Source organism: Pisolithus orientalis (genome assembly GCF_024613125.1).
Source record: "Pisolithus orientalis strain OTSU chromosome Unknown F5J12scaffold_78, whole genome shotgun sequence".
Classification (NCBI taxonomy): Eukaryota; Fungi; Basidiomycota; class Agaricomycetes; order Boletales; family Pisolithaceae; genus Pisolithus; species Pisolithus orientalis.
Genome location: NW_026260859.1, coordinates 79,034 through 103,427, shown reverse-complemented (window position 1 = coordinate 103,427; position 24,394 = coordinate 79,034). Strand labels below are relative to the sequence as shown.

The window sequence follows — 24,394 nt, the reverse complement described above, 5'->3', positions numbered from 1 at the left end:
TGCAACGTCTTCATACCAGTCTCATCCATCATTCTTCCAAAATTGCAACAGCTACAGTATAATCTACTGTTCTCCACTCTCCCTGATCGCATCCATGACAAGTATGATGCACATCTTGCCTCCTTGTTGCAAGATACAGCAGAAGACGCTCCCCCTTCATCCTCTCTTCCAACAGAGCCTCATTCATGAAGTTTTTATTTGCTTCACTGAGAGGATGGTTTGGGGGGGAAAGTTGCGATCCCCTATGCTCCTGTCACCCCACAGACCCCCAAAGCTTGACCCCTGTTGACATCTGACTCACCCTGTCCGCTTTTGGATGTACTATATTGGCATCAGATCAGCGCTGCCTCTCTGTCATCCCACTTTGGCCTAGAAGTGATCTCTTCGAGATGTGACATGCACAGCCTCCCCCTAATGTGATTCCAGTGCACTTTCCCAGTACCTGACATTGCTTGACTCATACTGTGACATTCTGACTGTCTTTGACTTACCTATTGCCAATACTTACCAATCTTTTGACTTTGCTTACTGATTCTTCACTTTTTGGCTTACTTATCCTTACCAATGCTTACCAATGCTTTCCAAGACGATTACCCATTGCTTACATTCCTTACTCATCAGTTACCAATCACTTACCAAGTGTTTGCACCTTGTTTTCCATAGGCAACACCCCTGTACTGTATATAAGTCACTGTACTTAGGTAGCAAAAAAAGAAGACATCAGAGAGCCCCTCTTGCTCGCAATTTATCATCTCTCAGTAAATCATTCATCAGCTTCGATAGTTGAGACTTTATTAAGGGTCTAGCTATCATCTACTTCACTTATCATCATCTATCATCCATATACTTCGCTCCAAGCCCTCCCTGACCTCAGTACAGCTTAGGACATCGAATTAAGTCACCATCCATCCTTCTGTAGGCTGACAGCAGTCTACCCTATCGCTTTCTATCACATTCTTGCTCCCTCTTCGTCAGGAGCACCCCCAACCCTCAGCACTCATCTTTGAGTGTTGTAGCTTGCAAAAACCCTCCCAAAGAACAGGTTCTACCATCTAGGTACCACATAGGCACACCACCACTTGATTTCATTGTCTTTTGTGTTGGTTTTGGTTGGTTTTCACCACTGAACCTCACTTTGACTCACACCAGGTCTCATCCAAAAAACAGGTATGTCATCCCAGTGTGCAGCATCTCTCTACCACTCACAGAACACCCTCTCGCCTTGTCTCATCCACAAAACAGGTATGTCGTCCTACTTCCTGGCATCCCTCTACCACTCACAAAACACCCCCTTGCCATGCTTATCCAAAAAAAAGGTATGTCGTCCCAACTTCGCAGTGTCCCTCTACAACTCACAGAACACCCCCTCGCCATGCCTTATCAAAAAAACAAAAGGTAAGTCGTCCCAGGTCACGGCGTCCCTCTACCACTCACAGAACACCCCCTCACTGTGCTCATCCAAAAAAAAGGTATGTTGTCCCAGCTTCGTGGTGTCCCTCTACAACTCACAGAACACCCCCTCACTGTGCCTTATCCAAAAAAAAGGTAAGTCGTCCCAGGTCATGGCATCCCTCTACCACTCACAGAACACCTCCTCGCCATGCCTCATCCAAAAAAAGGTACATTGTCCCAGCTCGCAGCGTCCCTCTACCACTCACAAAACACCCACAGAACACCCCCTTGCCATGCCTTATCAAAAAACAAAAGGTAAGTCGTCCCAGGTCGCAGCATCCCTCTACCACTCACAGAACACCCCCTCACCATGCTCATCCAAAAAAAAAGGTATGTCGTCCCAGCTTTGCGGCATCCCTCTACCACTCACAGAACACCCCCTCGCCATGCTCATCCAAAAAAAAAGGTATGTCATCCCAGCTTCGCAGCATCCCTCTACAACTCACAGAACACCCCCTCACCATGCCTCATCCAAAAAAAGGTACATTGTCCCAGCTCATGCAGCATCCCTCTACAACTCACAAAACACCCACAGACCACCCCCTCGCCATGCTCATCCAAAAAAAAAGGTGTGTTGTCCCAGCTTTGTGGCATCCCTCTACAACTCACAGAACACCCCCTCACCGTGCTCATCCAAAAAAAAAGGTATGTTGTCCCAGCTTTGCAGTGTCCCTCTACCACTCACAGAACACCCCCTCGCCATGCTCATCCAAAAAAAAAAGGTATGTCATCCCAGCTTCGTGGCATCCCTCTACAACTCACAGAACACCCCCTCGCTGTGCCTCATCCAAAAAAAAGGTACGTTGTCCCAGCTCACGCAGTGTCCCTCTACAACTCACAAAACACCCACAGAACACCCCCTCGCTGTGCTCATCCAAAAAAAAAGGTGTGTTGTCCCAGCTTTGCAGCATCCCCCTATAACTCACAGAACACCCCCTCGCTGTGCCTTATCAAAAAAAAAAGGTATGTCATCCCAGGTTGTGGCATCCCTCTACCACTCACAGAACACCCCCTTGCTGTGTCTCATCCTACAAAAGCTATGTTGTCCCAGTTCCTGGTGTCCCTGTACCACTCACAAAACACACTAGTAGGCTATCAATTCATATCTCCCTCCTGCCACACTGCATCTCCCTTGCTGTGTCTCATCCAATAAGGTATGTTGTTGGACTTCTACTTCATGGTGTCCAGATGATACTTACATATCACCCTCTTTGGTCTGCTTATCCAGTGCCCAGTGTTGTGTAGTTGCATACATTGGCTTCTCTTTTCCATAAATATGTAGATATCTATCCCTGCTGCATGATATATGTACTAAACTAAATGCATTTATTGTTATCTTACTGCTTGTCCCCTACACCTTCTGTGTCATATGTTGCTGCCACTCACTAATGTTGGCATAATAGACTCAGATGGTGAAGACCAAGCAGACAGCTAAGAAGACCACTGGGGGTAGAGCTCCCAGGGTATCTCTTGCTGGTCTGAAAGCTAGGGAAAAACATGCTGCCAAGTCAAGCAAGGCCCATGCTAGGAAGGCCCCTGTTGCCAAGAAGAGAAGGATGAGGAACTTGGCAAGTCTCTTTTTATATTCCATCCATCTTTCTAACATTCTATGCAGTTCTGTGTGATGTGCAGGGATGGAGGGACATTGTGGCCTTGTGATCAGGCAGGTTGCAGAAGGGTAGTGTGTAACAAGTGTGTTGTAGTACCTGAGGATTGCCTTGCAGAGGTCACCCAGCTTCCTGTGACCTTCAGGTGTGTTAACCTCCCTTTTATGAATTAATTCCATTGACTCAAACTCTGGATGAACTTCAGGTGTGTTTCCTGTCATTGGAAAATGACAAGATTTGAAAGTCCTCAGCCCTATTTTGTAAGTGCATATTGCCACCCCAATCACTTCTAACTCCAAGTACAGGGCTTCTACTTGTCAGGCAAGCCAGTCCTGAAACACCCTCTTGTGGTCATTGGGGGGTTTGAGCATGCCACCACCTCTGAAGTGGCTGGTAACTCTACTGCCATTATCCACCTCCACCTTGAGTCTCTAGAGCTTGGCCATGCCCCTGTGCATATCCTTCACACCATGTTGCAGGGATATTTCAGACAAGACACCTACCACTTCTCACAACTGCCCTTCAACTTTGCCACTGAGGAGTCCAGAGCTGCCTATGACACTGCAGCATCAAAGCTAGCTTCAAGTCTGACTACCTTTGCTAAGGTAGTCATTTTCCTTACTACCCATACTGATGAAGACAGGGGGGATCTGTTCTCTGGAATGGAGAATAAGGTTCCAATAGCCACAGAGGTCTTTGAGGTAAGTCACCATTGTTTGACTGTCACTCCCATCTGACCAGTTGCAGTTTCTGCAAGGCCTTCTGTTACCCCTCTCCAACATTGTCAAGGGTGGAGACCTCATCTTCTTTGTATGTGGTTCTATTGTAAGGAAGGAGCAGAGCTTCCAAGGACTGAAGGCAGCTGTGCAACAATAGGTTTTCTTTCAATGTTGGTGGTTATGGCTAACACCATATCAGTTTCAAGCCAAGGTCCATGTTGCTTTTTGATGCTGAGAGACTTCAACTAGTCACCACCATTCCCTTCCTCATGAGTGTCCTTGACTCCACCCTTTTTCAAGGCTTCCATGTCCAAAGTGCAGTCAGGTATGCCCTGAATGACTGTGGTATGTTGGGTAGGCACTCCAACATCATCCTGATGTTGTGGCAGGAGAAGGTAGTGGTGGAGAAATTTGTCTGGACTGACAAGTTCATCAGGCCTTGGGGACAACAATTGCCTGCCCAGTGCCCTCAGTGTTATAGCATTCAGAAGTGGAAAGCTGGTTGTTCAGGGCAGACTTATTCCTATGAGTGCAAGAATCCTGGCTGTGGGAAGGACACACAAGGCACATCTCAGCCTCCCCAAACCTATACTATCTGCATGTCCAAAGGGGCTACCAAACTGACACAGGGAAAGGGGCAAACATCATCCTGGCTGTTGGAATCTTTGTAAAATACCCTACCTTGATACATATGATATGCATGTACTACAATCAAAAATAGCTGCTTTGTGTTTTCAAATTTCATATGACATTGAATGTTCAGAAAAAAAAGTAATTTCCTGCAGGACAATTCCTCCTTAAGTACTGATACACAACTGAGTAAATTTGCCCAATGTTAATTCCAATACAATGGCCAGATTGGTAGAGTTAACTTCAATACCACAGGTTAAGGATAGGATATAGGATTTTTCCACAACCATGTGGGTTCAGCCAGCTAACTACCAAGGAAGTAGTGTACTGAGTAATAAGATTGGCCAGCCCCACTAACCCACTAGCAAGATATTGGTCTTTCTGGCAAAGTGTCTGCCCAACCACAACTCCAGGTCATGGTTCATTCCCCCCAGCCACATCAGCTGACCCCACTGCCAGGACATCATCCCTTCCCCCAGCCATGTCAGCTGGCCCCACTTCCAGGTCACTAATCTATCCCATAGCTGGTTTGGCCAACCCCACTTCCAGGTCACTAACCTATCCCATAGCTGTGTCAGCTGACACCACTTCCAGGTCACTAATTCATCCCATAGCTGTGTTGGCCAACCCCACTTCCAGGTCACTAATCTATCCCATAGCTGTGTTGGCTGACCCCACTTCTAGGTCACTAATTCATCACATAGCTGGGTTGGCTGACCCCACTTCTAGGACACTAATCTATCCCATAGCTGTGTCAGCTGACCCCACTTCCAGGACACTAACCTATCCCATAGCTGCATCAGCCAACCCCACTTCTAGGACACTAATTCATCCCATAGCTGTGTCGGCCGACCCCACTTCCAGGACACTAACCTATCCCATAGCTGCATCAGCCAACCCCACTTCTAGGACACTAATCTATCTCATAGCTGTGTCAGCCGACCCCACTTCTAGGACACTAATCTATCTCATAGCTGTGTCAGCCAACCCCACTTCTAGGGCACTAATTCATCCCATAGCTGTGTCAGCTGACCCCACTTCCAGGACACTAACCTATCCCATAACTGCATCGGCCAATCCCACTTCTAGGACACTAATCTATCTCATAGCTGTGTCAGCCGACCCCACTTCTAGGACACTAATCTATCTCATAGCTGCATTGGCCGACCCCACTTCTAGGGCACTAATTCATCCCATAGCTGTGTCAGCTGACCCCACTTCCAGGACACTAACCTATCCCATAGCTGCATCGGCCAATGTGAGTCAAAGTGAGGTTCAGTGGTGAAAACCAACCAAAACCAACACAAAAGACAATGAAATCAAGTGGTGGTGTGCCTATGTGGTACCTAGATGGTAGAACCTGTTCTTTGGGAGGGTTTTTGCAAGCTACAACACTCAAAGATGAGTGCTGAGGGTTGGGGGTGCTCCTGACGAAGAGGGAGCAAGAATGTGATAGAAAGCGATAGGGTAGACTGCTGTCAGCCTACAGAAGGATGGATGGTGACTTAATTCGATGTCCTAAGCTGTACTGAGGTCAGGGAGGGCTTGGAGCGAAGTATATGGATGATAGATGATGATAAGTGAAGTAGATGATAGCTAGACCCTTAATAAAGTCTCAACTATCGAAGCTGATGAATGATTTACTGAGAGATGATAAATTGCGAGCAAGAGGGGCTCTCTGATGTCTTCTTTTTTTGCTACCTAAGTACAGTGACTTATATACAGTACAGGGGTGTTGCCTATGGAAAACAAGGTGCAAACACTTGGTAAGTGATTGGTAACTGATGAGTAAGGAATGTAAGCAATGGGTAATCGTCTTGGAAAGCATTGGTAAGCATTGGTAAGGATAAGTAAGCCAAAAAGTGAAGAATCAGTAAGCAAAGTCAAAAGATTGGTAAGTATTGGCAATAGGTAAGTCAAAGACAGTCAGAATGTCACAGTATGAGTCAAGCAATGTCAGGTACTGGGAAAGTGCACTGGAATCACATTAGGGGGAGGCTGTGCATGTCACATCTCGAAGAGATCACTTCTAGGCCAAAGTGGGATGACAGAGAGGCAGCGCTGATCTGATGCCAATATAGTACATCCAAAAGCGGACAGGGTGAGTCAGATGTCAACAGGGGTCAAGCTTTGGGGGTCTGTGGGGTGACAGGAGCATAGGGGATCGCAACTTTCCCCCCCAAACCATCCTCTCAGTGAAGCAAATAAAAACTTCATGAATGAGGCTCTGTTGGAAGAGAGGATGAAGGGGGAGCGTCTTCTGCTGTATCTTGCAACAAGGAGGCAAGATGTGCATCATACTTGTCATGGATGCGATCAGGGAGAGTGGAGAACAGTAGATTATACTGTAGCTGTTGCAATTTTGGAAGAATGATGGATGAGACTGGTATGAAGACGTTGCAGGGGGCAGGGAGGAAGGATCCATATGCTTCTTGGACTGGAGAGACTGAAACAACCACATAAGACCTTTCCAAGCGAATGACAGACCTGAGGCGACCAAAGAATGTCCTCCTGGAGGTCATACTGACAAAAAGAACATGCCGTCCAAGCTGGATGGGCTGAGAGGGGGCAGATGAGGGTGGGATGTACCAGGATGCTTCAGGATGGAAGCTGGTAGGAACCCCTGGTAGATATATGTAGCCATGGTCCCTAGCAAAGGGGGCAAGTGAAATGACTGATGTGGAGGCAGCCATATCAGAAGAATTAGCGAAATGAGCGTCTTTTGGAGGGAGTGCTGTAGAAACATGTGGAGTGTGCAAATCCTTTCCAATCCTGGAAGGTAGGATCACATGGCTGAGCACTACAAGTGAGTGTGGGAATGGTTTTGGTGTCTGCAGAATTGGTGGAGATACGTCGAAAACCAGAATGCCGTACATGGGCGCTTAACCTGCCTCCTCCTTTTTCTTTGCTATTGACAACTTGTTCTTGTGCAAGGGATGACTGCCGACATTGCTGGCTGTCCTTCTTCGCATGAGGGCTATGGTCTTCACCTCCATTCATCAGCTACATCCATGTCCACCTCACCAAACACCTTTGGTGTGTGACATCGGCCAACCCCACTTCTAGGGCACTAATTCATCCCATAGCTGTGTCGGCCAACCCCACTTCCAGGACACTAACCTATCCCATAGCTGCATCAGCTGACCCCACTTCTAGGACACTAATCTATCCCATAGCTGCATCGGCTGACCCCACTTCTAGGGCACTAATTCATCCCATAGCTGTGCCAGCCAACCCCACTTCCAGGACACTAACCTATCCCATAGCTGCATCAGCTGACCCCACTTCTAGGACACTAATCTATCTCATAGCTGTGTCGGCCGACCCCACTTCTAGGACACTAATTCATCCCATAGCTGTGTCAGCCAACCCCACTTCTAGGACACTCATTCATCCCATAGCTGTGTCAGCCAACCCCACTTCTAGGACACTCATTCATCCCATAGCTGCGTCAGCCAACCCCACTTCCAGGACACTAATTCATCCCATAGCTGCATCAGCTGACCTCACTTCCAGGTCATCAATCCATCCTATAGTCATGTCAGCCAACCCCACTTCCAGGGAAGTTGATCCATCATCCTGTGACATAAACTGACCCCACCTTCACAGTCCGGCCTACCCAACCCTAGGGACCACCAGCCAATGTCGGTTAGTCCCAGTTTCAGGACGAAATGTACATGTCAGATGACCCACTTTTAGGACTACAAGTGACTGAATCATGTGTTTTCACCTTTATCAGATTCATACTTGTAGCATACTTGATTGTATGCTCAAATTCCATAGTAACTTAGCTGCTTGGGATGCTTATCTACTTGAGTCGCACTTAAACATTTGCCAAGTTACTTAGTGGTCATGAATGCTTGGCAATGTGGGTGCTCAGCATGCTTATGCTACTTATGTGCTTGACAGGTGCTGCTAAGTGGTCAAGCATGGTTAAGCAGACTTATGATTTGCTGATGTAGCACAGCACAGCTTCGATCTGGAAGTACAGCCCTGCAGGTTGCATCATGTCCAGTAAACAAGGAGCCGAACATACTATATGTGCCGAGTTACCAGTGGGGTGGAACGGCACAAGCCTTGAATCCGAAGGCATATGGTCTTCAGATATGGCAACCACTTAATGTTGTCCTCGAGTGATCTCGTTCAAATTCCACATCGGATGCACACTGTTCCCTATCAGGATGTGAATGTGGCCACTGGCCCACAGGTCTCTCCTACCGCTCCTAGCCGAGCTTATCAGAATATTATGCAACATTATTCCTGTGCCGGGCTACATTCAAACGACCTCGCTTAACCTCCCAGAGCCCCATTGGGCGTACACTGTTCCAATCAGAATGCGAAAAGTGACTGCAGGTTTCCTACCGCTCCTAGCCAAAAGATGTGGGTTCATCAGAGAAACGGGGAATGACAGAATCACGGTCACGACCAGTCAGTGACGGGTTTAAACAGGTTTAAACCATTTTTTCGCTTCCTGATGTTGTCAAGATGGGCGACCTCAGACATGTGCCCAAGCACGCTGTCCTAGACTCTATAGGACTATGGGCTATGGGTTTCTGCATAGGCACTGATGCCGAACTCGGAGGCAACAGACATTAATACGTAGCCCGCGAGCTGGCCTCTGAAACGGTTTTACTCATATGATCAGGGGGGTAGAATTGCAGACCCTGACGAAGTGCACATACCGCACTCAATCGGAAGCTGCCAATTAGCTCATCGGATTTGGTCAGTTGACAACATTAGAACGCAATGTGAATTTCCCCCACCTTCAGAGTTGGGTTACCGCAGAAATGGCCATACCATCACGTATCATACGCTGTTTAAGGACGAGTTTCTCCCTTTCCACTTGTTGCATTATGTCTTTTAAGTTGTTGCATAACTAACTAGGGGCGCTCGGAGAGAAGCAAACGTGGTGCGTATGGCAGAAACGTGGGAATTATGATGATAAAGTGAATGAACGCCAAACTAAAAGAAAAATAGGTCGACTGACATAATCTATGCTGATAGATCTGCGTGCATCAGGTCTACCAACTCGAAGGTTTCTTTGGTAAGCTTTCATAAGGCCAACGGATGTCAGAAGATACCACAAGTGAGAATACCAAACTGCAAACGTCGTTCAAGCACGTGAGATTACTGGAGGAGTTCGTGCCACTTCTCAAGCTGTCGATATCCTTCAATATGGTGACACCCTTATCTATTGCACACTGAGTCATATCGAAACTGTCGGGTCGAGCAGAGAGCTGCAGCGTCAGCGCTTCTTAAGTGGCACGTCCAGCTGGGATAGTGTTTGTAAGCCTCCCTCACTAACCACCCAAGCTAGACATACCTCCTCAGGAGCCTCCAAAAGGTGTAACAAATTCGCAGTGCCTTCCTTGCGCGACGCGGACTGCAGAGGAGGGTGTACGTGAACAACGAACAGGTATAAAACGACCTCGCGTACAACCACTTCAACGGTGCCACCTGGTGACCCACACAACATACTCTCGTATGCCAGGGCAGAGACACGACAAGCTTCGGAAGTTGGTGCGAACGTCAAACGAGCCCGGTACATGCACCCATGCGTCTGATGGGATGGAATAGTAATCTCCAATGATGATCGCATCGCATCAAATGAAGCTCACAAGGTAGGGGGGGATTCCGTTTTCTTGACAAGATTGCCTCATTCTCTGCTACGCATCGGTTACTAAGGTAGCAAAGGGTAGGACTGGGGCTGGCCACAGAAATAGAAGTGAGACACAGCTACCCACTACCAAAGGGAAAACCACTTGCCAACGCTAAGTTAGTTGGAGCCCTGGAAAGCAGCAGGGATTCGTACGAGCAGTATTCAATAGTGAACTTAATGAATCACCGGCCGGAGCCCGATTTACATCGTGCAATTTCTTTGTTCAGCTCGTCGATTTCAAAGTCTCAGTGCTGGTTCCGCAGTTTGTGAAATCTTCCAGTCGTCAGCGTATGGCAGGAGGAAAGTCTCCCAGTGCACCGCAGATGTTATCAAAGTCTTGTCCCATCTGGGAGTCGGCCTCCACTCTCCTGCAAATACTGGGATATTTTGTGAGTAAAAAGACAGCGAATCGTAAACCCCGCTGTATACCTTGATTACAGCCTCGAGTTCTTTAACCTTCTTATTGTTGATGAGTCCGCGTCCAATCCATGGGCCAACAAATTGCCACAGAAGTCTGGTCATTATCCATCAACAGCTTCGAAACCCTTACCAAGAACATATCTTATCGTTAGTAACAGCACAGGCTTCCGCCGCTGTCCCTTTCTACTTCCAGACAAGCTGTATACAGTTCTGGACAATGCGCGGTAGCCATCAGCGATAGATATAATGCGGCAAGAAGGGGATTCATCTTGAACCAAAGACTTGAGCGAATGGACACCGGAGATACCCAAGATCGCGACCCACTCGAAAAGATAAGTACATACCTCGAATAATCGAAGTAATGTGAATGTAACGGAAGTCAACCTGCAATATTAATAACAACAAAACCACCGGGACCACAGTCCTGTAGCACATTGCAACTTGAAATTCGATTGGAACATTGCCATGATACTTGATGGGGTGGAGGAACGTTGCAATTCCTCATAATAACTCTACTCGGGGATAGCCACCTTCAACCTTGCGCCGGCAAGGACGTTGCTTAGGATTTTCTATTGCTAGTGATGGTTAAGTCAAGATACGAAGCCTGAGTACGAGGAAGGGTGCAATAAGGATACTCGTTGCTGTTTGAAATCGCTAGTTTTCAGGGTGGAGGTGCTTGGCGGCCTGCCATATACCACATCAAGTACTAGCGTGTGGGCTGGGCCGTCATCTATCCACGAGGTGAATCGTAGATGTGCCCAGGATAGCGTGTGCATGCACTCTTGGATGCAGGGGTTTGTCTGGGTTTGCCCGGTCTGCTATTGAGGCTGTATTATGCTGTCCAATGACTGAACTTTGCGGTGTGAGAGCGTTCATACCTGGAGAAAATGGACTTGACATGCACCGAATTTTTAGCTTGCCTTCAGGGCTGTAGTACATGCACCGTTCCTTCAGAGAAGCCACCTCTCGTCATTATAATCTTAATCTTCTTACTTTAACCCCGCGCCTCCATGCCCAATTTGGTATTCCTGTCGAAGAGAATGGAGACTGTACGCACATGTCATACAAGCATGTTGATGCTGCGCTACATCAGTGCACTGTAAAATGCCGCAGCTACATGACCCTCTCCAATTACGTGCCGAGTATGTGTAACAGCCTGGCTGAAGTGATTGATTGATTCCTGGCGTTTTCCATGCAACCAGTTTGATGCCTTACGTCCAGGCGCCTGTCGTTGTCTTGAAGTGCACGTTTCATTCAGGAAACTGCAAACCGCGGTCGGTGGCTCAAGAAAGAAAGAAAACTATCAATTAGGAGAATGTGATTCCCTGGCTTTGGGCATATGTACACTTCTATCAACCACGTCTGGCATTTACCTGCTTGTAGGGACAATACTATGCCATCACGCTCCTAAGAATATTCTTATTCGAATGTTCACTGAGAATACATTGCCTCTCGAGCAGTATCCATTCTGAACTTTAGATTCACAATCAGTTCCCTGGAACGGAGTATCTGTATATGGATAAATCACTTTGCTGGCTAAGCAATGTCACCCAGTGCATGTATTTGTTCCTGTGTACGTTTGGCACACGAGACCAGCCTCGTTTGTTTGACGCAATCTCCTGCGATGTAAGTACCTAACGAGTTGGGGCACTTAAAACGAGACATGTGTGAGATTCAGGTCGCCAAAACTGTTCCCTTCCTGCTCGGATGTCCACCAATACTGGAAAATCCAAGAAAGATCACCTTCCTACCTCCGAGTATGAAGACTGGGGGTTTGAAATCCTCGATCCTGTTCCCCCTTATTCTCCGGAGGAACTGCTGAAAATTGTTGATGTGCTTGGGTCCCCAGAAGCTAAGTCAGCACTTCAAAAAGCAGTTCAAGACCTAGGGAGCTCTGCGTACTCCATCGACATATGCTTCAATAATGTCGCCGAGGGTCTCCGCAAGGCTCACACACAAGGCACACAAGCGCAGAAGCAGCAGTTGCAGGGATATGCTGACAACTGGGCCGCACACCACAAGGCAAGATTTCTATGCTGTCCTATTTTCTTTGTCCTGGTCTTACTGTAGTCTCCAGGAATACACGTGCCTCCTTTGGGAATCGCGCCGCATTGCCGGACATGCTCGTGTGATTGCGAATGGTAAATGAGGTACTCCTCAATGTACTAGTCTGATATCTTATCTGTCATCGCAGATTTCGCTGGGGACTTCCTGAGCCTAATGGATACGTCTGACATGACACTTAGTGAAAAGAAGGCAGAAATTCAAGCATACCGCAAGGTAGTGTTGTGCACTGGCATAGAACTTCGCACTTGACCCATACATCACTCTCATCCCATAGCAATTAGACGAGGACATGAAGAAGTCTTCAGACCTTTCTCAGCGCTTTGATGACCTGCGTAAGGCTGTGGTGAATTTTGGGGATGACATGGCGGAGTTCCTCAGTTCTTGTCGCAACATACCAGTTGCACTTCAAATCGCAGCGAGAAAAGTGGCTACACTTAAACAGGAGATCACCAAGTATGTGTAGCTATACAACCTTTCGTAGCCTGTTTAACTGATCTGAACACTTTCCAATTGTAGACTTGACACCGCTGTATGTTCTCTGACGCTTTCAATCAATACGGTGGTGATACTAACCATGTTCAAGCTTTCTTGGTCTATTGGCATTGCCTTGGGTACAGCTGGTGTTGCATTGGCCGCCATTGTGCTTGGTGTGCTTTGCCCACCTCTGTGGATTTTTCCCGTTGTATGGATCATCTTCATTTCGGTGTGCATATCTTTCACTTACACATAACCCTTCCTAGGGCATAGGGGTGCTAAGCGCCCAAGTAAGTAGAAATATACACAAACAACTTCGGATGAAAAAAGGTATTTTCTACTCGAGATTATCCACTTCTTTATGAAATACGTGTACAGATAAACTGGCAGAGTTAGGAAAGCAACAGATGCAGCTTGAAGAACGGAGCAGAAGTTTAGAAGGAATGCACAAAATATATGCTACCCTCGACCCTATGAAATCTGATATTGAGCTAATCAAAGAGAAGCTGGCAGTGTTCGGGCAGATATGGCAACTGGTAGGTTTCTTTTTCATCTACCCCCCAAAAATCATGACAATTTCTCACTTCTGGGGTTAGGTTCATGCGGACCTCAACACTGTCGAAAAGGGCCTTGAACTCGCAACAAGCGCTGCCGGTGTTGCTATGGTTTGTATTGTTGCAGCACCAAAATGTGAACTAACCTCACTGCCGCAGTTCAAACGCCGACTTCAGACGGCTTCTAAGGTGTATGCTTTGCTCGCAGACACTCTTTACCAGTATGAGACCAATGTTCACATACAGAGGATCGGCAAACTTGAAGACTGATCCAGACTGCCGTGATTTGTCCTTTTTGATCTTGCTTTCTTTGTAACAACTCCGCGTACTACTAGTACAAGTTGAAAGTTAGTCTCGAAAACCAGCTGTTCCGGGAGATCGGATATCCGGTGCACGTTGCGGGGTACTGTCACTTGACCGTGTTGCAACATGACACTGTTGCAAAAGGCTAACTACAGCACACCACACTTCAAGAGCGTGATAATACAAGCAGAGCAATGGTGGAGTGACATTATCATTTCTGTCTTGCTGCCATTCAAAATTCGTCGACGAAAGTTACTGCGGATTGTCAGCGCGTCGGAGTTACAATGTAAGGTGTGGCATTGTGTGTGACAGCCCTCAGTTTCGCAGATGGCATCTCTCTGGCATCTTCTACTCCACACATATCATCTTTATTTCTATCAGAAGTTTCTCTGTACGTGTTCCTCTGCGCGCCCATGTATTCTTTTAGTGTATTTTAATGCTGTGATTGTGAGGTTCTGAAGCAGTGTTTTCTGATGTTGCAACACCTGTCAAGTGATAGTACAGCTTGCATCTCAGAGGATTTGTCCGGATACTGGAAGAGCGTCCTCCGACCCCTCCTTGTCAGCAAGGTATAAATTATCCAGGTTATGGAAGCGGGAAACCCAATCTGCTCTCTTGTCGACCGTCCCTTCACCCGTATGTCTACCGATATCAGTGACCTTGATCTCTTTTTCTGCGGTGAAGTTACTGTGTTCAATGTTGAAAGCCCAAAGGGGAATGCTTTCAACTTCGACGAGCTCGCACTGTTTGCAGATGTTCCTCCTTATCACCCACCATCCGTGGAGGTGTTGAATGTCATCAATGATACGCTCAGGTCTCCCCAAGCCAAGTCAGAGCTTCAAGAAGCAATTAAAAATCTGGGCGACTCTGCCCACACGGTCGAAGTATGTTTCAATAACGTCGCCGACTGTCTCCACAGGGCCCAGAGGCAAGGGACAGAAGCGCAAGCACTGGAGTTGATGGGATATGCTGAAAAGTGGGTAGTCCATCGCAAGGTAAATTCTCCATCCTGTTCTCTCCACTTCGTCTCTGTCCTACTACGGTTCCTAGGAATACATCCGCCTGCTGTGGGAATCGCGTCGTGTTGCTGGGCATGCTCGAGTGGTTGCAGACGGTGAACGGTGTACCTCTTCTATAGTCCTCTCTGGTATCTTATTTTCGACCTAGATTTTGCTGGGAATTTCATGAATCTGATGGCTGCCACTGATGTCACATTTGCTGAAAAAAAGAAAGAGATTCAGGCATATCGCAATGTATGGATGTGCGCTGATATACGTTGGGCGCCTTGCTCATGCTTCGTCCCCACCATGTAGCAACTGCAAGAGGATGCGAAGGAGTCCTCAAACCTTTCCCAAGGTTTTTACGATCTAAAGAATGTTGTGGAACGGTTTCAGGACGACGTGGTGGGATTTCTGCAGTCTCGTGGCGAACTAGAAACCCAAGTTCAGGATCTACGGGCAAACCTGGACAAAATCAAGAAGGATATCTCTCGGTTCGTCTATCTACGTATATGATGAAGTCCAATACTGATCAAATCACCTCGGGCTGCAGACTGACTTGGCGGGTATGTTCTCTCGGTGCCATCAATCACTGTAATGATTACAAAATTTTACAAGGCTTTCTTTGGTGCCGCAGATCTCATTGGAGGCGTTGTAGCAAGTGGTCTTGCGGGGGTCTTTGCAGTTGGTGTATTGTGCCCACTTCTGTGGATTGGTATTGCTGTATGGATTGCTCCTACTTCTGGTGTGCATTTCTTACTCAAACATGATGCCGTGCTAGTTGGAAGCATATAAAGCTGTCACGAAGGGAGCAGGCTTAGTCCAAATAATTCTGGAACGAAAAGGCATGAGGCTGTCTACTCACAACTGCCTACTTTCTCATGAAATCTTCCTGTATTAGCGAAAACGGCAGAGTTAGAAACGCTGCGGAAACTCCTTGAGCAACAGATGAAATCCGCAGAAGGAATGCGTAAAATCCACACTGTCCTTGATCCCTTGAAATTCGACATGGAAATGATCAAGGAGAAGCTGGTCGTTTTCGGAAAAATTTGGCAATTAGTGAGTGCTTTCGACCATATAATATCACTTGACTCATGTTCACGATGAGATTCATACCGATCTCAATGAGATCGAGAGGAGTCTTGACCTTGCAACCGGCGGTGCCGGTACCCAATTGGTCCGTTCTATCTCCGTTGGATGAAAGACCAGAAAGTAACTTTGTTCCCCACAGTTCCAAACGCGGCTTGACGCCGTTTCGACTATATACCATACGCTCGCGGACGCTCTTTACCAATACGAGACCAACGTTCACGTCCAGAATGTCGCTGAGCTTGAGGATTGATCATCCTTCTTGGTTTTAACCTCTGTAGAACATGCTTCATGTAATATAAGATTGTACATCGAGTCTGTCTCCGCCCTGTTACAAAGGTCGCCGTCCCTTCGACGTATACCCATGTATGAAATCACGAATCGTGATCCAGGAATAGATGCCAGCACCGAAGGGTGCTGATAGCTAACAACTTTGGGCAATTCTGTGCCAATGTGTCAACTGAACCACCCCTCACAGCAAAGGCTCGGCGCAACGCCAGAAGCAACTTGGACAGAGTCATGGTAGAAATCGCGGTGCGTGCTTATTATGCCCATTTTGGCCTCTACGTGCCACGGCCATCTTCCCCTGATCAGCGTCCACATATAAGAGGATATTACATCGTCATAAACATCTCACAAACTTTCGAGTTCGTCCTCTCCGCCCGTTGTGGGTCTGTTCGCAGCGCTCATTTCCAGTCATGCCAATACGTCGACCTCACGTTCAGTGTTCCGTTCTCCAGACTCACGGGCACTTTCCTGTACGTACATATCCTGTACATGGCCCTCCTTAAATAGAACAGAAGGCAAACCTGAATGGAAAGGGGCGGGCATATGGGAAATGAAAACCATATCGTTAAAGCAGGTGGGACGTAATAGCTCGACGGTACGCCCTAATTGGACGAATGAGGCGCAATTGCGCACTCTGTGCGCGTAGATGAGTCCTTGCATCTCATTTCCCCCTATCCATGAATTTCAGATCGGTCTAGCATGAAATGTCACGAAGAATGGAGCGCGGACTAACGACGAAGATCTCAACGACGACTTCTTCAAGGAGGTCTCCTGACGCGCTTCCAGCACCGAGGTGCTCTGGGAGGCCTCGCAGCCTGGTCTCCATAATACACGTAAGCGAGAAACCCAGGTCATGTAAAGGACGGCTCGCCAGCAGGGAGGATGGACCAGATGCGCTGCGACCACACCTCGAGTTAGTTATAGGTTGGCATTGAAGAGGCCGCGATGAAGTCGCATCACTCACACCGGCTACAAGGTGAGAGCGTTCAGCATCATTGTTTTGAAGTTTCCGACAGCGGTTCAGCGATTGCCCGCGTAAATTCATCGGTGCCCGCGCTGGTATGGTGGCAGACGGTTGGGTCAGCGGAGACGCCACTACAGGTCCGTAACCGCAACTGCGGAGTGAATGGCTGAAATGTACTAAATGGAGACCTTTGAAGATCCCGCTACCTCGTAATCTTGGTAAGATCTCGTGGGCCGTATCGCGAACAAAAACTGGTGTCCGCGTCGAACGCGAAATACCCCTTGTGTGTGGCTGCCGAATATATAACACAGCAGCTTGCACTCACGTTCACACTTGTGTCCCTCCCTTAAGACCTGTGTCCAGCAACCAGCATCAGTCTTGCGTCTTCCTTTCGACCTGCACTTGAAACTCGCCACATAAAAGAATACTCTGTAGGCTCGGACACCTAATAGAGTACGTGTGATTCTTTGCTGACATGTTGAACCTTGCATTGACTTGATTGGAAGATGAGGTTACTAGACGTGAAAGCTGTTCTCGACCGCGAAAAGGATATCCAACAGACGGTTTCCGACCGTGAAGTCCTCAAGGATCTTGATGACGAGACCACAAGTTATGCCATACTGTCACATCGTTGGGGAATCGAGGTCAGGTACGAAGAGATGATTGGGCTCACGAAGATGGAGGAGCGAACGAGAGATGAAGTAAGGCAACGCGATGGCTATCAAAAGATCACCAGGAGCTGTGAACAAGCTCTGAAGGACGGCTACAAGTGGATGTGGATCGATACCTGCTGCATCGACAAGCGGAGTAGTTCAGAACTTTCGGAAGCCATCAATTCGATGTATCGGTGGTACCAAAATGCCCAGGTGTGCTATGCGTACCTGAACGACGTTGACAAACCAGGCGTCCCTAGCGAGCGAGACCGCCACAAGTTTGACAAATCCGACGGTTGGCCAGAGTGGTTCATGCGGGGGTGGACACTGCAGGAGCTCATCGCACCAAAGAAAGTCGAATTCTTCAACAAGGACTGGGTCCCTATTGGCAACAAACGACGCCTGGCACCTGTGTTGAAGGAAATCACAGGAATTCCATATGAAGTTTTGAGGGGTGGCCTGGGTGCAAAGCGTCTTAGTGTGGCACAAATCATGTCCTGGGCAGCCGACCGGAAGACGACACGCGTGGAAGATCGGGCATACTCATTGATGGGGTTGTTCGGTGTGAACATGCCCATGTTATATGGAGAGGGTAAAAAGGCGTTTCGACGTCTACAACTGGAAATCATCCGGGAATCCAGCGACCAAAGCATATTTGCATGGAATCCACCGAAACCAAGGTCGGGCAGTGTTCTGGCAGAGGATCCAAGCGACTTCCGGCTCTGTGGCGATATCAGGAAGGTGGAACCCGACCAATTTGTCGGTAAACTACGCACGGAGTACATCGAAAAGGATTTCGGAGGCCCACAGCGCGTCCCCCGAAGGCGCAGAGGGGCACATCGACGGAAACTCGAACTCGCGGAGGCTGCGTTGCGTGAAGCTACGCACTCCCAGCAGTTTCGTACATTTTTTATTAGCAATGCCGGTATCCAAGTATACTTGCCCGTCGTCCCCTCTCGCGACTCTCCGTCTCATCTCACAGCCATATTGGCATGTAGCAATGATTTGGGCCTGGCCACCATCGATTTGGTTTCCTCTGGACTCAGCTTTGACAGGACCGCGATCGGAAGCACTACGGACATTCCCACGACTCGCGGTGATGTCCGCAGTGCTTCACGGGCCGCAGTGTATCCAGAATTCAAGACACTCCATCTCACTCATCATCAAGACGCCAACGAGACGCGCCGCGAGTTTGAACTAGATGACAAGCATGCCTCATACCATGAATTCACCTGCTGCGGTACCTACCCGCGCGAGTTTAAAGGCGATGCTGTCTCACTCTCATCCCTCACAGACGATCTCATTGTCATAGTCTATGCCAACGACAGTCATGGGTGTCGCTTTGCAGTTGGCCTCGGATACTACCTCGGTCGAGGATGGGTGCACATCGTCTATGATGATCGCCCTGCAACTCGAGAGGGAAACCAGACATTATGGACAAGCTTTGGCAAGAGAGCATATGATCGAATGTGGAGTGCTCGTGCAGAACATGCTCGGAGTATGCCCAAAGAAGATCACAGCGATGAGCGCCGTAATGACCACTTCATCAAGCACGCGCACCTTCCTCGATCAATTTGGGCTGTGAGGGTAGTCTGGGGTAGATGGGAGATGGACAATTTCAAGGTTACGGTTGATGTCCACCAATGCCCTGGTTGTTGTGACGGGCCACATGGATGGACAACTACATCAGTTGGTACTGTCTCCCTCACGAAATGCCGTCCTAACCATTTGCATTACCATAGAACGATCGGAGTGGCCTTGATATGCCGGGGCCTATGAACTTGGTTCGCCATTCTTATCGCTTGTATCTGGACGGATGGCTTGCCCTGCTTAACGAGTGTGCTGGTCAACGGATTGCGGTGCGTATTGCCATGCGTACTCATCCTCATTCCAAGCCTGATATAAATAGCTGGGTGATTATGGCGACTATGTCAATGGTAATTTCGAGCACGCCGGAAATATATTTGATGATATGAGGCTCCTTGACATCGATCCCACGGACTCAGCCTATTTCCCCGTGGTCTCCCACGTATTTAGCTATTGGGGGCCAATGAGTAGTCTGGACGATCGTGCTGTGGCACACCATGACGAGGGCGCACACCTGGCGCTGCATGAATCAAAAGGCCTCTCGCTTCCCATCAACGAACGTTTTGTGCTGTTGCTGAAAGCGTTGTCTACCCGTGCTGCAGGCAAACACTTGGTCATAACAGTCATACAATGTAACGGGTTCTATCGAGTTGACAGGAATGGTTTTAGGGCCAGTGAGACTTCCGCGACGATCGTACCCTGCTCAATTTTTAACTTCGATTATCAGGTTCAGCCTTAGACAGCGGGATTTACTCCACAGAGCCACGGATTTTGACTCCACTATGTACTGTCGCAAGCCCGCAAGTTTGGCAAAGAGAACCGCCTTTTATACAGAGAAGGAGACAATTCCAAAGCATTCGGTAAGTCCATGGGATTGGTATGTACTGTTACTACTGTTACTGATACCGTGTGTCGGGATGTAGGGAGCACTTTTACGCCCTCATGCATATGGTACCTTCTCTTATTATGCTTGGGGTTTGTCTGTGTTGATCACACTGCGTTCAGCATCAGTCTACAGGTCCTGGAGCCCGTCATAAGTCTGCGGTACGTTTGGGAACTATGTGAAACGTGCAAACATTTACTTACGATAGCAACAGAGTAGACAGAAGAAAGATAGAGCGATCAAATTCTTCTCAGACATGTTTGGTCTGCAGCCTCTGAGAAATTACGTGCGTACTCATCTTCTCATTACCTCATCCCGCTCATACCCACCATTGAATGTAGGTCGGAAAAATAACATTCTTCGAAAGGCTCTCCGGGATGATGACAACTACTGCGGAAGGTTGGCCCGTCACACTGGGTATTTTCGCCCATAAACTTACACTGCCGCTTTAGGGCATGGCTTACTAGCATCCTTATTTATGGGCAGCCGGCAATCCCGTGTCGCACAGGACCCGCGCCTTGAAGTTGTGTTACCTCTCTTGCGTGAGCGGTGCCAAATTCTTTGTGCAGAGGATGACGCCCCACCTCGGTATGCTGATGAAAAGCAGAAAGTGGACCGCGAGTTGGAGTCCATATCGCAGACTCTGAGTGCCTGTGTAAGTGTCGCTACCGGCGTGAAAGGGTTGGTGCTAATCCTAACCACAAAAAGCTACTCGATCACATAGATACCACCTTTTCCGATGCTTCGTTTTTCCATCGTTTAATGCCTCCCGGTTCTAGACAACCAGACCCAGAGAGCCGGATTGAATATGACAGGTCGGTACCATACCTATTACCATTCAGCAGTCCATGCCCTGAACGATATATGTAGGCAACTCGACTCTCGGTCCATGGTACAAGAGATAGATGTACTCCAAGCAAGACTCGATGAAGTAAGGGACGACGACGAACAACGAGCGTTAGAGGAGGATATCACAGGAAAGGCAAGGAAAGCATCAACTTGCTACCTTTTGATACTGATGGTCCTTTCATCAATAGATCCTGTGGTTCTGTTGGTGTGGGATCTGCGCAGAAGTGGACCAACTATTACCACAGGCAAGCCATCTCTCCCACTTCTATTTCCATATACGCCACTTGACATGGTTCAGGTTGTGAATTACATTCGGAGGGAAGGAAACATAGAAGTAAGTGGTATCACACGCTAGAACGTAGCAACGTCATCGCCGTCAGCAGGGATTACAGGAAATTTACTCGGCTATACGTTCATTAACCGACTCAGGTGATGATCAAGCTCACTTGCAACGGTAGGCGACATCATTTGGCATATGGCGTCGATGCAAATCACCGAATGTACAATGTTCTAGGATCATGTTTGATGCAGGGGCGGGTACATCGAAACATCAACTACTACTTGATGCTCGAGCTGCAGAGCAAGCCAAGTGGTCCGGTACATCCACTCCGAGGGACACCATCAGCAATGATTCCGAAGGTGCCACTCCGAGGACAAGCTCTCAAATTCCCTCTACATCAGTGGTCGAGTAGACATGGATCTTGGCGAGTATATTTTATCTGAATAAATTCACCCCATCGATGATGATCGCGATGCTATGAGGAATGTAGTAGTCAACACATACTCACTGGCTGGTGCCTCAAAGTAATGGGTGTCTTCGTCTAGTTAGGGTCAGGTTACCTTTTGCATCGCACCACAGCGCGGCATGATTATGCACGATTTTCAGAGGCTTCCTAGGACAAGATCGGATTTGCCAGGATGAACCATGTGTGGGTCGTCGATGTCCGAAGTTTATCCTCGATCATCACAGCGTGGATATAACTATCAGTTACCAGGCGGCATTTCCAGTGACAGCTTTGTCAGCAGTCCCCAAGCCAGCCACTGCAGCATCTTCCTCGGCACCTGTGATGGCTTTACCTGGCTGAGTCATTTCCTCGTCGCCCTCAGTACCCACGAATTCAGTGTAACTCTCGTCGAAAGCGTCACTGAAACCTTCGACATCGCAGGCGTCAACATTGAGCAGATCTACGACGAGATGGCTAGGGCCTGTGACAGGTAAGTCAGCGAAGTTTTGGAAGAAAGGATCGGTGCTCGTGGCAGCAGATGATACGCTCACAGCGGGTGTTGCCTGATGATTATGGGCTTTAGATCACTCACGGCACCGGGCTGACCGAGAGAGGGGCTCAGAAGACTTCCCTGTTTTTGTTTTATCTGAGTGTTGGTCACCAAAGGGGGATGCGCCGGGATGTCCACCAAAAGGTCCTCTTTCAAAACGACCCTTGCCTCTTTTCTCTCGTCACTCTAGGAAGCCATGCATAGTGTGTTCGTGTTGATGCCCAACCTTGCCGGCAGCCTCCCATAGCAAACTATGCAGTGTAACTGCTTCTGCGCCATTAAGTACTTGTCCACCCTCGATCTCCTCTTTACTTTGCAGATCTGTGTTGGTTCCAAGAACCTCTTCCCTAGTAGGTGCTGGGCCCACAATCACAGTGTGGGTGTTTGGACCAGGTTCATGGTAAGCAAAATGTGACTTCAAGGTAGTGGACTGGTTGTATGCCTCTTGGAACTGACAATACCCTGCAGGTATGTCAAGTGGGTCACCATTATTTCCTTGCAACACCCTATCATAGGTAAAGTAAGCTTTCATCTGCTCATGATGGACCAGCATGCACTGTTCTGCCTCCCCAAGACTGGCAGGAGCCCACACAGCAAAGAAGTCTGGGCCGATTTGCTCTACAGATAAGAAGCAGGTGGGGGTTGTCATGTCAGGTGAGTGGTGATCAGCAGTAGGTGGTTTGTCTATGTCCAGGCTGAGCAAGTTGCTAATGATGTCTGCTAGCATGTGTTGGAGTGTCTCTGAGGTGTCAGGATCTAAGTCTTGTGGATGTGTGGGTTGAGTTTCAAGCGGTGACTGGGGTGAGCAACCCTTCGACTTTCTTTTTGGGTAGGAGGTTGGTTTATGACTACCACAGGAGCATGCCAGACAATATATGTGAGCAATGGCTTTGGCCGAGTGTGCAGGGGGTTTACAATTAGCAAACTTTGGTTGCGACATGTGAGGAGGTCTATGATTGGTATGTTCACCAAACCACCCTTGATTCCTATGTGAGCTGACAGTGGGTGATCTAGGCTGTGTGTGGGCTCTGGCTCTCCCTTGCATGGATGGAGAGTAGCAATGATGTTGATGTGGCTGATGACTATGATGGTGAGGAGGTGAGCAGGAATGATGAGGCTGGGGTGTGTGACAAGGGTAGGCAGTATGAGGTGGAGGTGTGTGTTGTCAGGGATGGGTACAGTGATTTTGATTGGGGGTTTGTCTGACTGACCTGGGGACCTGGTGAGCAGACAGATTTCTATCATTGTGTGGGTGGTTTTTATAGGTTCCACTGGGGTGAGGTACCAAGTGTCCAAGGAACACCTGGGGGTCATCCTTGGATGATCCCCTGTCACCCTTATCTTGCAACTCATTTATCCTGTCTATCCCAAGGCCTTGAAATAATTGGCTAGTGCCTTTAGATGAGTGACCTCATCAAATGGTAACCATGTTTGGTCTCTGGCTGTCCATTGCACCTTGAATGTTGCCTCTGAGCAGCTGCCACAATGACTTATCTGGTTGACAGCCCATTCTCGGCTCGTTCCTCTGAGCTCAGGGATTTGATCATCCTTCTGCCCAGGGAACTTTTGATGATCATTTGGTATGTGCACTCTTAGCAATGATGAATGAAACACATCGTGAATGCCTCTTTGTTTCAGGTTATCAGGTAGTTCGACACAATAAGAATTATTCCTGAAGTCATCTGAAATGTGGTATGGCCCAATAAACTTTGGTACAAGTTTTCGTGATGTCCCCTTTGACAAGCTAATATTCTTTGTGGAGACATATACAAGGTCACCTGTAACAAAGGGACACACTCAGTGCTTTTTATTAGCGCCAACTGTCTGTTTCAATCATGCCTTCAGAATTGCATTGTGAGCGTCCAACAAGGTGAGTTTCATTTTATTGGCAAATGCTCATATGCTCGAGCACTCATCTCTTGT

General features: G+C 48.1%; 5 protein-coding genes across 5 annotated transcripts; all 5 read left to right on the top strand.

Moving 5' to 3' along the window:
* Positions 1-1,297: 1,297 nt before the first annotated feature.
* Positions 1,298-4,449, top strand: F5J12DRAFT_786963 (uncharacterized protein; the record flags this gene model as incomplete). Its single annotated transcript, XM_051743563.1, has 19 exons — positions 1,298-1,316; positions 1,339-1,395; positions 1,437-1,469; positions 1,512-1,545; positions 1,634-1,707; positions 1,825-1,858; positions 1,881-2,021; positions 2,064-2,097; positions 2,140-2,174; positions 2,217-2,250; positions 2,305-2,338; positions 2,381-2,415; positions 2,856-3,024; positions 3,177-3,204; positions 3,265-3,319; positions 3,365-3,760; positions 3,807-3,869; positions 3,985-4,103; positions 4,137-4,449. The coding sequence occupies 19 exons, from the start codon at positions 1,298-1,300 to the stop codon at positions 4,447-4,449; spliced, it is 1,707 nt and encodes a 568-aa protein (XP_051594744.1).
* Positions 4,450-12,060: 7,611 nt separating this feature from the next.
* Positions 12,061-14,001, top strand: F5J12DRAFT_866332 (uncharacterized protein). Its single transcript, XM_051747040.1, has 10 exons — positions 12,061-12,509; positions 12,565-12,628; positions 12,682-12,767; positions 12,829-13,007; positions 13,071-13,083; positions 13,138-13,236; positions 13,295-13,358; positions 13,407-13,564; positions 13,625-13,693; positions 13,742-14,001. Exons 1-10 carry the CDS (start codon positions 12,195-12,197, stop codon positions 13,850-13,852), a joined length of 1,158 nt encoding a protein of 385 aa, XP_051594743.1. The 5' UTR covers positions 12,061-12,194; the 3' UTR covers positions 13,853-14,001.
* Positions 14,002-14,222: 221 nt separating this feature from the next.
* F5J12DRAFT_866316 (uncharacterized protein) lies at positions 14,223-16,437 on the top strand. Its single transcript, XM_051747039.1, has 10 exons — positions 14,223-14,880; positions 14,936-14,999; positions 15,053-15,138; positions 15,199-15,377; positions 15,437-15,449; positions 15,502-15,606; positions 15,665-15,728; positions 15,785-15,942; positions 15,992-16,060; positions 16,115-16,437. The coding sequence occupies exons 1-10, from the start codon at positions 14,473-14,475 to the stop codon at positions 16,223-16,225; spliced, it is 1,257 nt and encodes a 418-aa protein (XP_051594742.1). The 5' UTR covers positions 14,223-14,472; the 3' UTR covers positions 16,226-16,437.
* A 1,293-nt stretch (positions 16,438-17,730) lies between these two features.
* Positions 17,731-18,543, top strand: F5J12DRAFT_774688 (heterokaryon incompatibility protein-domain-containing protein; the record flags this gene model as incomplete). The annotated part of the gene is made up of 1 exon (XM_051742299.1): positions 17,731-18,543. A coding segment is annotated over one exon (813 nt), but the record flags the coding sequence as incomplete, so codon positions are not given.
* Positions 18,544-19,753: 1,210 nt separating this feature from the next.
* F5J12DRAFT_532232 (uncharacterized protein) lies at positions 19,754-21,808 on the top strand. Its single transcript, XM_051739910.1, has 11 exons — positions 19,754-20,138; positions 20,192-20,324; positions 20,388-20,415; positions 20,470-20,508; positions 20,562-20,633; positions 20,689-20,746; positions 20,800-21,002; positions 21,056-21,162; positions 21,218-21,329; positions 21,385-21,650; positions 21,711-21,808. Exons 1-10 carry the CDS (start codon positions 19,850-19,852, stop codon positions 21,499-21,501), a joined length of 1,158 nt encoding a protein of 385 aa, XP_051594740.1. The 5' UTR covers positions 19,754-19,849; the 3' UTR covers positions 21,502-21,650; positions 21,711-21,808.
* The last annotated feature ends 2,586 nt before the right edge of the window (positions 21,809-24,394 follow it).